We start from the raw sequence: 16,102 nt of genomic DNA on the forward strand, positions 1-16,102 counted from the left end.
TATCACAAGGTAAACAGCTCAAACTTCATAATATTTACGTATATTGTTTTTTTTTATTAAGGGGGTAAATTAGACACGAAGAAAATTATCTCTCCTATCTAGCCAATTTTACAAATAATAACATTTTACTAATTATTATCAAATTTCAGGTATTTATCGAAAGATTGCTTTCCAATTGCAAGGATATAGAAAATGTGTTTGTGCTGATTAGACCTAAGCACGGTGCAGACACAGGAAAACGTTTACAAAAAATATTTGATGTTCCGGTTAGTGTGCAAGATTAATTTGCTTATAATATTATAATTTAGAAAACAAAAATAATGCAATAATATATATAGAAGGTCGACCCCGGCGTACCAATTATTGTTTAAGAATGGTAGGCAAAATGTCTGGTCACCTGCATAACAAAAGCAGAAATATATCTGATTATTATCCCGTGTTTGTCCCAACCCACACGATGTTGGTGTTATTCCGAATTCATACCAAATTGAGCGACAAAAAACCGTTAAATATATACATATCAAATGCGCAAAATCCTATCCATCTATGCAATTAATTATAAGTCAACATTTCCATGAACTTATTGTTTTTAATTCAGCTTTTTGACAAATTAAAACAAACAAGACCTGGTGATCTGAAGAAAGTAATTCCCATTGAAGGAGACATTACAACATCCCAGCTGGGTTTAACGCCAGATGACAAAGAGACTTTGGCTGATAAGGTACGTTAGAAAATGCATTATCGAGAGAACTCTTATAGTATATACAGTAATTAAACTATCATGTTGAAAATTCCGCTCTGACCGATCGTAAAATTAACAACTAAATATAGGAAGAAAACTGAACAGTTTTTTAAATTACATCAGAATAACAATTAACAAAATAATAGATGTTTCATATTACAAAGTATTTTATTGTAGTACCTGTTAGCAGACCTTTATGAATTGAGCATTGTTAGATAAATAATTATATTTTTTTTAGGTGTCAGTAGTATTTCACTCGGCAGCTACCGTCCGATTCATAGACAAATTTCAAGATATGATGAACATTAACGTAGAGGGAACACAACGAGTGATAGATTTGTCTAAGGAAATAAGAAATTTAGAAGTGAGTATTGTTATAAATGGTTTGTGGATCATACGGGTCATTTGGTATAAGAGACGTGAGAGAGAAGACGGCCATATTGGAATACAACAAACTCAAGAACGGCGACTGCGCTGACTTTTATAGTGTTGTATTAGTCTCCAGTTTGAACAGAATACCTGGTAAAAATATTGAAAAATTGACTAAAAAAACTATTACAAAATGTTCCTGGGGTTCGTAATTGCCAAACATTTAATGTTCACCTGTCGATACTGTAAAGTCTTCCCTCAAAGAACGTATTTAAATAATGGACAAGATATATTCTCAATATTCGGATAATCGCGTATTTTAGATTACAATGCAGAATAATGTATGGAATGAAAAGGATTGACACTGATAAGGTTGTCAAATAATTATGCGTGCGTCTAGAAATTTATGTAAACTAAGGAAACAGCCTCTTAGATACACAACAAATTTATATCGTTTTCATTGTATTACTTACTACTAAAAACATAAATTAAATTCAACTAATCTGCATCACGACATTCATTTACAGGATATAAGTAGTTCGCCGGGTCGGCTAGTATTTAATAAAAAATAGCCGAATGATTTAGATACTCGTAGTGGTAAAGTTTTAAACAAATCATAAAAATCGTTAAATATTTTAGATCAAAATTATTGTACCTCACTAGGTAAGCAAGGTTAACCCATAAATGATTATAGGAAAACTTAAACATTTTATAATAATCATCTTTGTTTTACACATGGATTTATTTATCTAACATATAAAAACAAGTGCGTGCGTACAAAGTACACATGTCACAAGTGAAACTTCTTTGGAATTCCAATTTTTAAGTCTTGTCCATATTTATTCAAATCTAAAACTTTAGATTTCCGAGACTTAGAGGGAGGGAAAAAGGAAGATATGTTAGAAATTTAATGAATTTAATTGTCAATAAAATATTAAATGTCGAAAATTAATACAAATTATAATTTTAATTTTTTAAATTTAATTCTTCGATAATAAAAACAAAAGGCATTATAAGTTACAATTCGTCATATGAGATTTATCTTTACGAAATTTTAATTTTAAAAATAGAATTTCTATAAGGTAATTTGCCCTTCTCACTATCTCTCAAAAGCTCTCTCTCTTTTCTTCGACAATAACGCTGCACATCTTCATGACCCTAGCATTATTATTATTGCGTTGCATTCGTAAAAAAAATACCCTAATGCTAAAGAAGTTTCACTAAACTATGAATCTATTTGCATTGTTTTATTAAAGTACCCTTTTCATAACATAATCGAGATTTGACAGAAAGAGTAGTTAAATTAGATGTATTTATAATAATAAATAAAAAATGTTAATCTATCTAATAAATCAAATATGGCTTCTACTTTAATAAACACAGATCTAGTACCTTCATATATGAGTCCAACTTATCTGCAGTTTATTACATTAAATATTAAATTACTATTATTTCAGAAATTCGTCTATATTTCGACCGCCTTTTCAAATTCACATATACAAGTAGTTGAAGAGAAGCTATACACTCCTAAGAAAGAATTATCCGCAGTCCGACAAATGATACGAGACCATGGAACAGATGATACGAAAGTAAATGAATATGTCGGTAAGTTTTCACCTCCTAAACGTTTAGTTTTAAAATTGGCGGCTCTACGACTCGTAGACTTGACCTGAAATGTTCTCTATTAATGGATTTTAGACATGCTGGTTTCCTTACAATGTAACACCGCCTGACAAATTCAGCCATGGTGGTTAATCTCTTTTGATAATAGCCTACTATGCAGGAATCTCCGATAAGACGGCTGTAAGATCAGATCAAACTTTAAAATTGTAATATTTCCTGAAAAAAATGCATTTTTAATTTATTTATTTTTTTAATTTTTTTAAAGACAATTCACACCAATTGACCTAGTCCCATGCTATGCTGGTGAAGCTTGTGTTATGGGTACTAGGCAACGGATATACATACATATAGATAGAAAGACTTATAAATAAATAAATATTTAAACACGCAAGACCTAAGCACAACACCAAATGCTCATCACATCGATGTTCGTCTCAGCCGGGGATCGAACCCGGGACCCATGGATTCGCGTCAGGGGTACTAACCACTAGACCAATGAGTCGTCAACATTTAATTTTTTAATTTACAAGATAACGTAATCGCCGCGTGTGTCTTTTACTATTTTTATAACCCCGCAATATTGCACAAAGTGTTAAATAGCCTACTGAACAAAGCTTTGTGAACGACAAAATTTAATAATTTTAATGTCTTTTTTTTAATTTTTCAGCGGATGTTCCTAATACATATACACTATCTAAGGGGTTATGCGAAGAACTAGTGAGGCAAAATAAAGAGTACTTACCTACTATTATAGTACGACCATCGATTGGTAAGGACTTTTTTAACAATCCCTACGAGTTTTTAATTTTTTTCAATATTTCCAATGTATTGCTTTTCCTACAATACAAGTAATATCTTAATTATAATTACATAAGAGCTACCTCGTCAATTACCTTGCCCTACAGTCTGGCAACAGAGATATAATATTGTTTATAGAACTCTTCCATTGTTATTATCAGTATATGAGACAAAAACTTTGCTAGTTGCATACAATGTTACTATTCTAATTGTTTTAAATCCCTTTAACAATGTTATTATTCAAAAGAAACCCAGGTTTAAAGGCACACTTAATATATAAGCTGTCTTTCACGAAACATGGTTATATTTTCCAGTTACTCCAATGTACCACGAGCCGCTTCCTGGTTGGGTGGACAGTTGGGTGGCAGCTACAGCCGTCTTCAGCAATTTATCCAAAGGTCTCAATCCGTACATTTATAGCACTGAGGACGTCGTTTGCGATCTTATTCCCGTTGATTACGTTGCAAATTTAATCATCATAGCCGGGGCTAAAGGAGCTATGTAAGTTGCCAAAGTCTGTATTGTGTTGAATACAGAGCTATATGTTATATGTGAATTTAATCAGTAGTAGTAAACTTAGAGCACAAAATTCCATTAAAATCTGTTAACTGATTATAACGATATGCGTGTGTATAAATTTATTGCAGTAATTAAAATAAATTTGAAAATATATAAAAAAAATATTTATCTTACTTTATCATTAATAAGCGTATTTCTATATATAATATATGTATAACAAACTTGCAAATTAGTAGCTATGAGTTGACCATTTAAATACTATGTACTAAATTTTAATTAAAGAATGGATCTACTATAATTTTGTTATTCTATTATTTGTACGAATCTTAATTGATTTTTAAAATGGAAAGTCTTATCCATAAAATAATAAATCAGTCTGTCACCATTTTAACTAATGTCCCTCTTTTTTCATCATAGTGTAAACACAATTTGACAGAAAGAAACAAAAGAGTACTTTAGTTGTAATTTGGCTGTTTTAGTTTCTTATAACTTAATAGTTAAAGTTAGTCTTTGAGTATAGCTTTAAGACCTTATCATGATTTAAAACTTTATATTTCAGAACGGACGATATCTCCGTGTATAATATATGCTCCAGTTCGGAAAATCCTATTACTTGGAAAGGCGGTTCTGATTTATATTTAGAACAAAGCAAACGATTAGGCTATTGTAAGTATAATTCACCTACTTTGACTATGGCATGGCGCAAAACCTTAACTAGCCAGTACTTTGCAACACCCAATGGTGAGTGCGATCACGACTCGAGCTTTTAATCCGCGCGATTCCAATTTTGTAACATCAGCTACACATGTGTGTACGGTAATGGAAAACATCGTGAGGAAACCGGTATGTTACAAATCCAAAACTCGATGACATGTGTGAGATAGAAGGTACTTGTCTTTGAAATAAAAATAATCAAAGAAATGGACACATTGTGGGGCTACCCATATAGAGTTGTAGCGCCACTGGATTATTATTATTCAATAAATCATAACTTTTTCAGCTAATAAGAACATGCGAGAAATGAAGGTATCAAAATCAACATTCGTAGTGAATACCATGACATTTATTCTGCAAACGGTACCTTGTTTCTTTGCTGATGTCAGACTCGTGTTAAGAGGAAAAAAACCCAGGTAAATTTTATTATATTATAATGTAAATAATGCACTTAGGATTAGTTTCAACTCTGTGACATACGGGAGACTCTTCTTTATATATGTCACCGTAAAATTGTAAACACCGTTAGATTGTAATCTATCTCGCGAGATTATAAACTGTCGAAAGATTGTGAACCTCAACGAACTGCTTACAATTTAACGTATTATTATTCGGTAGTTATATGAAATTGTTGGAAAGTAAAATTAATCTGTAATTGACCAAAGAAGTTTGAATGATAACTAAGTTAGTGTAGTACAATCTACCGAATAATAATACGTTAAATTGTAAGCAGTAAGCTGAGGTTCACAATCTTTCGACAGTTTATAATCTCGCGAGATAGATTACAATCTAACGGTGTTTACAATTTTACGTTAACATATACATGCCTTCTTTACACACTTCCTGCGGCATGACATACCCATGAGTCGGCTTCAGAATGTCTGCATTTGTATACTGCAGCTTGATTGGGGCTTCGTTAAATTAAAAGAGTCGCCTTGCAAGTTGCCATCACTGATCACAAAACCCCAAGTAGTTGTGTCAAGCACTTGTATCTATGTAGTCTATGTTTTTGTGTCTTGTGCTAAGTTAAAAAGAGATTAAACTTTCGTCTTTGAGACCTATATACAAGAAAAATCTGGCCCCGGGAGCTAACATACGAATATTAGCGACATGCTCCGTTCACGAAATCAATCAATATTTGATATTATGTGTATTAAGCAGAATTAAGTATGTCAGAGTTAAGCAAGAATTATCTCACCAGAACCTCAGAAATACAGCGATACAAAAACAAAATTGTAACATTTATTTTAATTTTTCAGACACTTAAAAGAAGGTTCTCGTTCATCTGTCCTACGAGATATTCTTAGGCCGTTTACCACTACATCCTGGCTTATGAAATCGAAAAATACCCAGGCCTTAATCTCCACTCTGGATGACCACGACAAGAAGTTGTTCCCATGTGACGTCAACAACATCGATTGGAAAGAGTACAGTGCCATATTCTGCAGGGGCGTTCGGGAGTTTTTACTGAAAGGAAAATAAGATTTAATTTTATTAAATAAGTAGTTAATTTTTTTATATGTCCTTTGAGTATAAAAAAGAGGGTGCGTGTACTCATGTACGTGCGTAAGAATTTATACTTCTTTGGCATTATTGAAAATAGTTTTTGATTGCAAGCAAATAATTAATTACAATTAAATAATCAAAGACAAGAAAAGGAGTCATTATAGTCAATAAAGTTCAGTTTACATTTGAAAAATTTAATAAATAAATATTTATTATTATTCTCTTACATTAGGTATAACATAAATTCTATTATTATTCGAATGTTGTTTTTAAATTATGTTTAATGCCGTAGCATCTTCCGTGTGCAACTTCATTCTGTTAATTTTGTGTAACGGTGCGCGCGCATCGTAAAATTTCACTCTCATCAATTTTTCATAACGCGCCTAAAGAAGTATAACTTCAAAATGATTAACCCTCATGTAGAGAATTTCTTTACCGAAAGGAAAACATTTTATAAATTATACGATTAGGTGCTAAGCGGCCTAGTCATTGAAAGATTGGTTAACGTATACTTAGTTTGTTTTTGTGTAAAGTCGAATGCGATTACCGTATCGCCTCTGGCCACAGAATTTCGCTTTAAATCCTTCAATTAACTCCATGTAAATGACGCTTAAAGTAATTTAAAATACTGCTGATCGTTGCGTATTAAAAACCAATTCATATTATTCTTGGTGTCTTCAGTTGATTTTTAAATTTTTGTAAAATTTCTTATATGGAACATAGTTTTATTAACTTAAATATGATATTACCTCTATTTTTAATAAATTTAAATATTACTTCAACCTAGGCTTTACATTAAAATATTATAAAATCAAGACGGGACTTTCTTTTCACACCCATTTTATACAGTCCTAAATCATCATTTCCTTTAATATATGTATTCAATCTGCAAGCCTTTTGTGATAAATTTCTTTAAAAAAATTAAATGGAACACCAAGGATGCTAACTTTAATTTACATTTTAAGTCGTTTTTGTTTGTAAAATATTAACGTATCTACTTTGAGAGACAATTGAGCGAAAGCGATTTAAGTTATACAATTACTGTTAAAATTATATTGAATAAGCGGGCGGGGCGGGTTGGTATAATTATTTCTCTTGAGTTAAAATTAAATTATTATTATTATGTATTAAGAGTTTTAAAAATTTAGTTTTTATTATAACTGAACACATTATTTTCTCTGGCGAAGTCCCGTACTCTGTAATATGTTATCTCAACGTTAATATATTATGTAGTTTTCGCAATATCCGTAGCTGATGTTACAAACTTGGGATCGCACGGATTTATACTTACAGTAGCCTAATCGCTTGCTTTGTTCTAAATATAAATCAGAACCGTCTTTCCAAGTAATAGGATTTTCCGAACTGGAGTTTATATTATACACGGAGATGTCGTCCGTTCTGAAATATAAAATTTTAAATCATGATAAGTTCTTAAAGCTATACTCAAAGACTAACTTTTACTATTAAGTTAAATAAGTTATTAAGATACTAAAACAACCAAATTACAAGTAATGTACTCTTTTGTTTCTTTCTGTCAAATTATATTTACATTGTGATGAAAAAAGACATTATAGATGAAAATAGTAACAAACTGATTTATTCGTTATGGGTAAGGCGAAAAGTACCTATTTGAGAAAGTTAATTAAGATTCGTACAAATAATAGAATAACAAAGTTATAGTAGATTAATGTAAATATGTAAAACAAAGTCGCGTTAGTTAAACGACTTATAACTCAAGATCGGCTGGACCGATGTTAGTTATCTCTTTTTTGATGGATTCTTCTCCGCTCCGAATCGCAGAATAAGTTATAAAATATCGGATAAGTTATCGAATAACAATAAATTAGGTAATTAATTAATTTTACGAATTCCAACAGCATGTGGTGCAATCACTTGACAAAACTACGCATCATTTTACATCGAATTCATTCTCAAGAGGAGATGCATAACCAGCCTTTGATCTTGATAGAAGACATGTGTTACCTCATGAAAAAATTATGCATCAGAAAGTGCTTTAACATGCACGCAATATTGGCGCTAGAGATAAGAGGCCTAATGCATAAAACAGCCATTCTTCTTTCGCAATGGCAAGCAATAAAACATTTCTGTATTTGCAAAAAAAGTTGTATTAATGTCATTACCTTAATGAAATCCTAATTTAAGTTTAACTTAATACGATATTATTAGACTGTTAGGCGGAACGAAGTTCGCTGACTCAGCTAGTTCTTTATATAATTAAAATTTAGTACATAATATTTAAATGGTCAACTCAAATCTACCAATGTGCAACATTGCAATAGATATGTTTATTTATTTATTTATTTCGTATTCCTACAGCTAACATAAATTATATATAATAACAAACAATTAAACTGAAAATATAGCCAGAGATGGAATACGTAATACATTTTACTACAAAAAGGTTCAAAAATTTACAAAATCAAACAAACAAAAAAAAAATATTCAATACATTCAACGAAATAATACCTAATTTAGCTGTGTTGTTTGATGGTGTAAAAGTGAGGGTAAGTACGTGAAGGTGTGTATGTGGGGTATGCTCATGATGCAGGTGATTTTGCGCTATGGATATTCTTAATATTACTTTTAACCATATTCCGCGACAGCTTAAACAAGTCAAGGCTTAAATATTGGTCGTTGTATGTCCGGGCTGCACGATACAGTCCGGGCTGAGTTTTTAGCATAGTTAGTGTTAATGTGAGGAACATGAAATGAAGCATGTTATAAGAAATACGCTAATTTAATGACAAAATAAGATATTTTAAGATACTGGCTTATGCTAAAGATTTATATTTATACATACTATAAAATTTGTTATTATTTATTAATTATGTACATTAGTTCTTTACTGCAATAATTTTTATATACAACATGTCTTCAAATACACAAACAATAAACAGATTTTAATTAATTTGAATTAAAATATTTTTATTGTTAATTAGATTGAATTATTCACATATGGTATTAGGCACAATACAGCCTCACAATACAGACTTTGGTAACATAGCCCTAAGCCCCAGCTATAATAGCAAAATTTGCGACGTAATCAACGGGAATATGATCGCAAACGACATCCTCAGTATGTACGGATCAACACTCCTGGATAAATTACTGAAGACGGCTGTAGCTGCCACCCAACTCTCCACCCAGCCCGGAAGCGGCCCGTGGTACATTGGAGTAACTGGAAAATATATTTTGTAATATTTGAGAGATAGAAAAATCTCTGGACATAATGGCAGATGAGTAGAGTATTATTAATAAAAAAAAACTTTTGGTGTAAACGTCTAGATTGGTTTCTGAAAATAATAATGTATTTAATATTTAAAAATATATTTTAAGAAGTTTTTAGTTTTTAATTTAGATCTTAATCAATTATAAAAAAACGTTTTTTTATTATAGACGTCACTATAATCAAAGGTTGTTTATTTACGAAGTTTAGTCTGTTCCTTAACCTACACGCATTTTTGCATTACTTTCGTGACCATTTTAAAAGGTTTGATCGCTTTGTGACTTCTTGATAAGACAAGCCCCACCAAACTATAACTGACGCAGGATGTTCCACGTTGTACTTTTCCGACCACTTGAGCAACTTCTTTAGAACTATGAGCGTATTGTCATTTCGCATATTATAGTGTTCTTCAATCGTGATTTTTTTACATTTCGATATTTCTGTGCTTTTCATCTGCGTATAGCGACAGAGTTTGAGCGGGAATCTTCATTTCGCACGATAAGATTTTTTGCTTCCTAATGGGGTTTCGACGAATTCTGGCTTTAAGAGCATTAACAGCCTTTGTAGTTCTAACAGTGCGCGGCCGCCCTGATCTTTTCTGGTCTTCGATAGACAAAGTGTTGTATCTGTTGATAGTACGGTATACGAACATACAGCTGATACCAAGCTTTTGAAGTGTCTGGAATATGACCGACGGCTCCATACCCACTATTTTCTTTATCACCCCATTCCATATTGTTATTTGATAATGAACATGGAAAAAATATGTGGGATGGCGTAGAATTGAAAAAAGTTTTTAAAATAATATGCGTGTTCTAATTTTAAAATAATTAATAAATTGAAAAAAAGAAAAGTTTTTATGAAGAGTAAAGAATAAGAATAGTTTAGATTAAATTATTATGATGACTTAATGTGCGGCCTGTTGTTTTTTATTAAATTTAATGTGCAATTTTGTATATTTTTTTAATTCTATACATTAATTTCTTTACGTTTCTTAATTAATTACTTTGATAAAAAAATAATGTGAATATGTTTTTACCAATTTGCCCGGAAATTTAAGTTTATCAAAATTAATTAGTTGACGTCAACTATCATATTCCGTGGTTATCCTCAATAAATAACATACACCTAATATATAAAATTCTCGTGTCACAATGTAACACGAGAATATTATACCCGTACTCCTCCGAAACGACTAGGCTGATTCCAAAGAATTTTATATTCATATTCAGTAAGTTTGAGAATCGGCTTCAATCTATCTTAAACCCCTAAGTGATATTAAAAAATTCTAAAAAATAATATATATATATATATATATATATAATATACCCCAATTTTTTTTTTAAATGTTTTTATTTTTTTATGATACAACATTCAAAAATACACACAACCCCTAATTTTCACCCCTCTTCGATCAACCCCTATTTTTATTATGTAGATAGTTATTTTATTGGACTTACAAAATGTTTCCTAGAAATAATATAAGTACATGGCAAAACAACGTTTGACGGGTCAGCTAGTCTATATATATAGCTTAGAAGGCACAAGTCGCATTTATTTAAACCGGCGCTAAACAAACAGCGGGCTCACTTGATTAATCAACACCGACGCGTTGGCTGGGCGACAATGCTAAGCTCATAAGAGATTTGATTGATTAAATTACAAATTATAGAATAATTATATATGGCGAATTATAATATATGACGGAGTAAGTAAAGAAAGATATTAAATAATTACAAAGACAATAGACGGGAAAAGAGTGTAAATCGACAAAGAAGAAGGAGAAGGAGTACCAGGTACAATAGTGACAAAAACAAGAGTGTAAATCGACAAATTAGAAGGAGAAGGGGTACCAGGCACAATAAGTAAGTAATTTCGACATTAGGGTTTACTTTTTAAAGGCTTCTGCTTGGTAAGACCGCTCGATCGCACTGAGGGCCGTATTTTTTGCGCTGTTTTGGGCGATTTCCCGCGACTAGCGCAGGGACGTCTCCAGCAAGACTCGGACCTTGGCTTGGGCCGTCGCAGGGCGGCCGACTGAAGGGCAGAACGGAAGCTTACTGGAGTGAGCGAAGTTCGTAGTAAAGCCCAACGCCTCACTATGTATGAACGAAAAAAAAATGTATCTACTTCTTAACAATTATTCTTATTTTAAGCTTTTAATTTTATTTTATTAACATTTTAAATAATTTTACTATACACCTTTACACCATACTTCATTAAGTACACTGGAAATTTTTATTATTATTTTTTTCTACTAAGTATTTATTACATTCCTTTTCTTTCTTTTTTTGCGACTGAGGCTTAAACTAGCTGCTGTGGTCTCTGGCAGAATGACCAGCTTGTGGCTTTAAAATCTGTTGAAGTTTGTCCATTACAGAATTTAATTCAACGATACCGATAAAAAAAAATTTATTTAATCTATATACATATAAAATATACTTGTACGTTTTGCGCCATTTTCTACTAAAACACATCGCAATATTTTGAACTTTTAAAAAATTTACTAACTGTGTTCCCTTGTTGTTTCAGTACGTGTTGAAGATTTTAAAGAAGATCTTGAAAAAGCATCTCCCAATTTTAGGGCTTTGATTAACAATACAACAATATCATCGAGTATTGATACACGAAGGAATATTTTTTTGTTTTAAAGGATTAATACGTAAGTTTTGTTTGCAATATTAAGTATATAATGATTAGAAACCTCTCTGTAAAGGCGATCTTTTAACTGAAAAGTAAAATAAAGTCTCATTTGAAAGCATTATTTAGTGTTTGCTTCCATAGTGATTCTTACTTTTAGTTTGGACGTCGGAATTGTTTAAACACGTACTTTGGATAATCACGTAAAATTCTCGGTCCTTCGTCTGCTCGTTCTTGTCGTGTAGTTCATCCGTTCCATGTTTAAGAGTTATGAAGTTTATAATAATAGTAATAGTGTGTAAAAAACATTGTTATAGTCTATAAATAAATGGGTTCAATGAACTGATGTTAAGGGCCTGTAAATTTAGCCTACAGGATAATTTTACCTGGCTTCTTTTAAATGCTAAATTAAGATCAATTAGAGTAAATAAAGATCGAAATTTCCGCAATTGGAATTTACTTTAAATACTTATGGATTTTCTTTGGTAGATAACGAGACTGACAACAATGTTTCGCTCAATCCGCGGCGTGGTTTATAGTGCAAAAAATGGATCACGACACTACACGGGGTAATATATTTATTTATAAGTTGATCAGCTTATAGAAGTTATCACATACTTACATAATATATACATAATATTCCGTAAAATGCATAAAAGTACTTAAGTATATCTTAATAGCTAACACAGCATAATGAATACAAAAAACATATTAATTCGTAATTCCTTTTTTAGACTTTGCTTTGTATGTTTTTTCTTTTTTATAACTGCTTGAATAATTTGCGTAATTAAATGTTTTATCGAGGTCTGTACTGTCATTATTTATTTATCAAAAAATATTTTACATCTCCTACATTAAGTACATATTTCAAATAAAGATAATATTGATGGATGTCTTGATTGAATGCAGAAGTACAAAAAATGTATTTTATTCTATTTAACTGTTAGAGGTCAGAGTAAGGTATAAATTCGAGTTTGTGTGTCACCTTTCGCTTGTATTCTGCATATTACGAGTATTTAAAACAAATCTGAAAATAAACTTTAATTTTAAGTAAAATATATTCCAATGTGGTTAAAAGACGCAAAAATTTTTATAACTAACTAGCTGGCCTGGCGAACATCGTACCGCCTTAACAGTCGATTCTTTATTTGTTTAAAATACTTATTCTGCTATTCGGGACACCGGTCTAGCTAGTAAGATAAAAAAAAGAAAATTGATAAGACAACAAATACATTATGTCAAAAAATAAAAATTTACATTCCCGGAACCCCTTCACTAACACTTGAACTATATGCTATAGTATTAAAGTTCAAATTGACTTTTAAGTATTATTACGAATATTTTGTATGGGAATATAGAAAAGTGTTGTTTTTAGAACTTTTCACTCAATTTTTTTAATTTTTCTCCGTAAGAACCATCTTTGTACTTCAAGGTATATTATAAAAAAATAATCAGACAAATCGGTCAAGCCGTTTTCATGGTATGTCGTGACAACGGAAAACGGGTTTCATTTTTATATATATAGATAAAACCGTACAAAAATTAATCTTTACGTAAAAAACTAATAACATAATCTGAGAAATATTAAACCTGTATGGCATTATTCTAATTGCTGGACTTTAGACCCTCTGGTAATTTACCTATTTTAATTCCTTTCTATTTGAGTATTCTTATACGTGCCAAGGCCCGTACGTAGTGCCAAATTAATGAATAATTCCATGATTCATGCACGCACATATTTGTGCTTTTATTTTTCAGCGAATCTAGAAACCTTAACATTTCCAGGTAAGTTGAAAAAAAAAAAATTTGCCCCATTTTTTCATTATTAAATTATGGTTTTAAAGTTTGGTTTTCATTAGATGGGATAATAATCTATCCCAAAGTAAATATATTATTTCGGTTAGAGCTACTATGTCGCTACGGCATAGCATTGCTACATTAAGTACTTTTACAGGTCTGGGTCACTGGAGACAAATTACCAACGGGTGGCAGATTACTACGCGGGAAAATCGGTTTTCGTTACAGGAGCAACAGGCTTTGTTGGAAAGGTACGAATATAGGTTTTTTTTTATTTATCTCATGTCTAGTATTACGTATTATTAACTCTTTTTGGTCGGTGGAATCTTAACTATAATTACCTATATTAGTTGGATCAGAAAAATTTACGGATTTCGAATCCGAAGCGTCTCGGCATTCTGACGAATCAACGCTTCAATTTTATAAATAACTATATCGGAATTAATTTTATGCCATAATAGTTAGAATCATCATTTTATGATAGTGCAATTTCAGTCAATTATCAATTATGATATCAATTGAAAATCGGCTTTGTAGAACCCAGCTGAAAACTGTTATAGAAAACCCCAGTACGGGGCAAATACAACACAAATAGATTAACAATTGATAGTATTAAGTATAATTCATCATAATCAATTACAAAGTACATAGAAACATAGTTGCGAGTCTATGCAACTATGTTACGTAACGTACGTACGAACGTCCAAGGAGGTCCTTGACTTACGTTTTTTTGATAATTCTGACAATAATATACGTGCGTGCTCATTTTACCACTGCTATTAGAGGATATCGCTTTTCATAATGATTAATTGCCTAATTATGTGAACCATGTAATAAGTGAATCTCCTTCAAGATAAAAAAGTGCGTGCGTACAAAGTACACATGTCAGAAGTGAAACTTCTTTGGCAAACTAATTTTAAGTCTTGTTCATACTTATACACATCTAAAACTTTATATTCCGAGACTAAGAGGGAGGGGAAAAGGAAGATATGTTAGGAATTTAATGAATTTAAAATTTAAGTGTCAAAAATTAATACAAATTTAAAAAAAAATTAAAGTTATTTCTTTGATAATAAAAACACATGCCATTTTAATTTACTATTCGTAATTTGAGATTTCAATCAATTATTTTGCATAAAATATAAAATACTAATATTTCATAAACGAAACTTTAATTTTAAAAATAGAATTTCTATAAGGTAATTCGCCATTCTCACTGTCTCTCGGTCTTAATTGTTCTCCCTATTGTTCGACAAAAATGCTGCACATCTTCGTGACGCTAATAAATAAATAGTATTATTGCGTTTCAACCGTTAAAATTTTACCCTCATGCGCCTAAAGAAGTTTCACTTCAAAACTTTCGATTTAACAATAGGGGCCGGGAGTTTCTTGCCAGTTTTTCTCGTCTACACCCTTAATTTGAGAAATGTAAATGTAAATATAAACGTTTGGAACATTAACTTTACATTATTGCATCCTGCGCAACAAAAAATAAAGTCAAAAATCATTTCACTCTTTAACTAAAGTTCAGTACTGTCTCATTATCACAACGAAACACCGTTTGATACAAAAGTACTTTAGTTAAAGCTGTGTACTTATTAGATTTTTTTTTAAATATGGGGGTAAATATTGAACACGTTGCAAAGTATATGATTCTGATCGGATACTGATGGGGATTTAATTCAATTTTACAGAGAATAAAATTTACCTAATTATTATCAAATTTCAGGTATTTATTGAAAGGTTACTTTCCAATTGCAAGGATATTGAAAATGTGTTTGTGCTGATTAGACCTAAGCATGGCGCAGACACAGGAAAACGTTTACAAAAAATATTTGATGTTCCGGTTAGTGTTCAAGATTAATTTGCTTATAATATTTTTGAATATAATAAAGCATAACATTGACCCCAGAGAACCAATCATTGTTTTGGCTCGTCGCCTACTAATCTAATTATCAATGAAAGAACCGCAGAAATATATTATCCGATTATTATGCCGTGTATTTCCTAAGCCACACGGTTTTTTTTACTTTTAACATAAAAAAATATATACATTAAAAAAGTATAAATCCCAAGTTGATACAAAGATAAAGAGTTCTAAATTGAACGATAAAAAATCGTTTAAAATGTGCGCAGACCCCTAGAGA

At 31.2% G+C, this 16,102-nt stretch overlaps 2 protein-coding genes across 3 annotated transcripts in view; both read left to right on the top strand.

Annotated features, from left to right (window-relative positions):
* The window catches only part of LOC125050967 (putative fatty acyl-CoA reductase CG5065), a 52,816-nt gene that overhangs the window by 4,464 nt on the left and 32,250 nt on the right, over nt 1-16,102 (top strand). The window contains exons 4-12 of one of the 2 annotated variants that reach the window (XM_047651068.1): nt 150-266; nt 599-721; nt 981-1,106; nt 2,569-2,716; nt 3,402-3,503; nt 3,847-4,033; nt 4,611-4,717; nt 5,052-5,181; nt 6,025-6,427. In XM_047651068.1, the coding sequence (XP_047507024.1) occupies nt 150-266; nt 599-721; nt 981-1,106; nt 2,569-2,716; nt 3,402-3,503; nt 3,847-4,033; nt 4,611-4,717; nt 5,052-5,181; nt 6,025-6,247 (1,263 nt within the window). In that variant the 3' untranslated portion in view covers nt 6,248-6,427. Of the gene's footprint in view, nt 1-149; nt 267-598; nt 722-980; nt 1,107-2,568; nt 2,717-3,401; nt 3,504-3,846; nt 4,034-4,610; nt 4,718-5,051; nt 5,182-6,024; nt 6,428-16,102 lie in introns of those variants that run through there. The other variant, XM_047651069.1, reaches the window with a different exon arrangement.
* LOC125051266 (putative fatty acyl-CoA reductase CG5065) overlaps nt 11,121-16,102 on the top strand; it is a 48,944-nt gene continuing 43,962 nt past the window's right edge. The window contains exon 1 of the mRNA XM_047651478.1: nt 11,121-11,383. The gene's annotated coding sequence lies outside the window, so the exon portion shown is untranslated. The remainder of the gene's footprint in view (nt 11,384-16,102) is intronic.

Source organism: Pieris napi, chromosome 7 (assembly GCF_905475465.1).
Source record: "Pieris napi chromosome 7, ilPieNapi1.2, whole genome shotgun sequence".
Lineage (NCBI taxonomy): Eukaryota > Metazoa > Arthropoda > Insecta > Lepidoptera > Pieridae > Pieris > Pieris napi.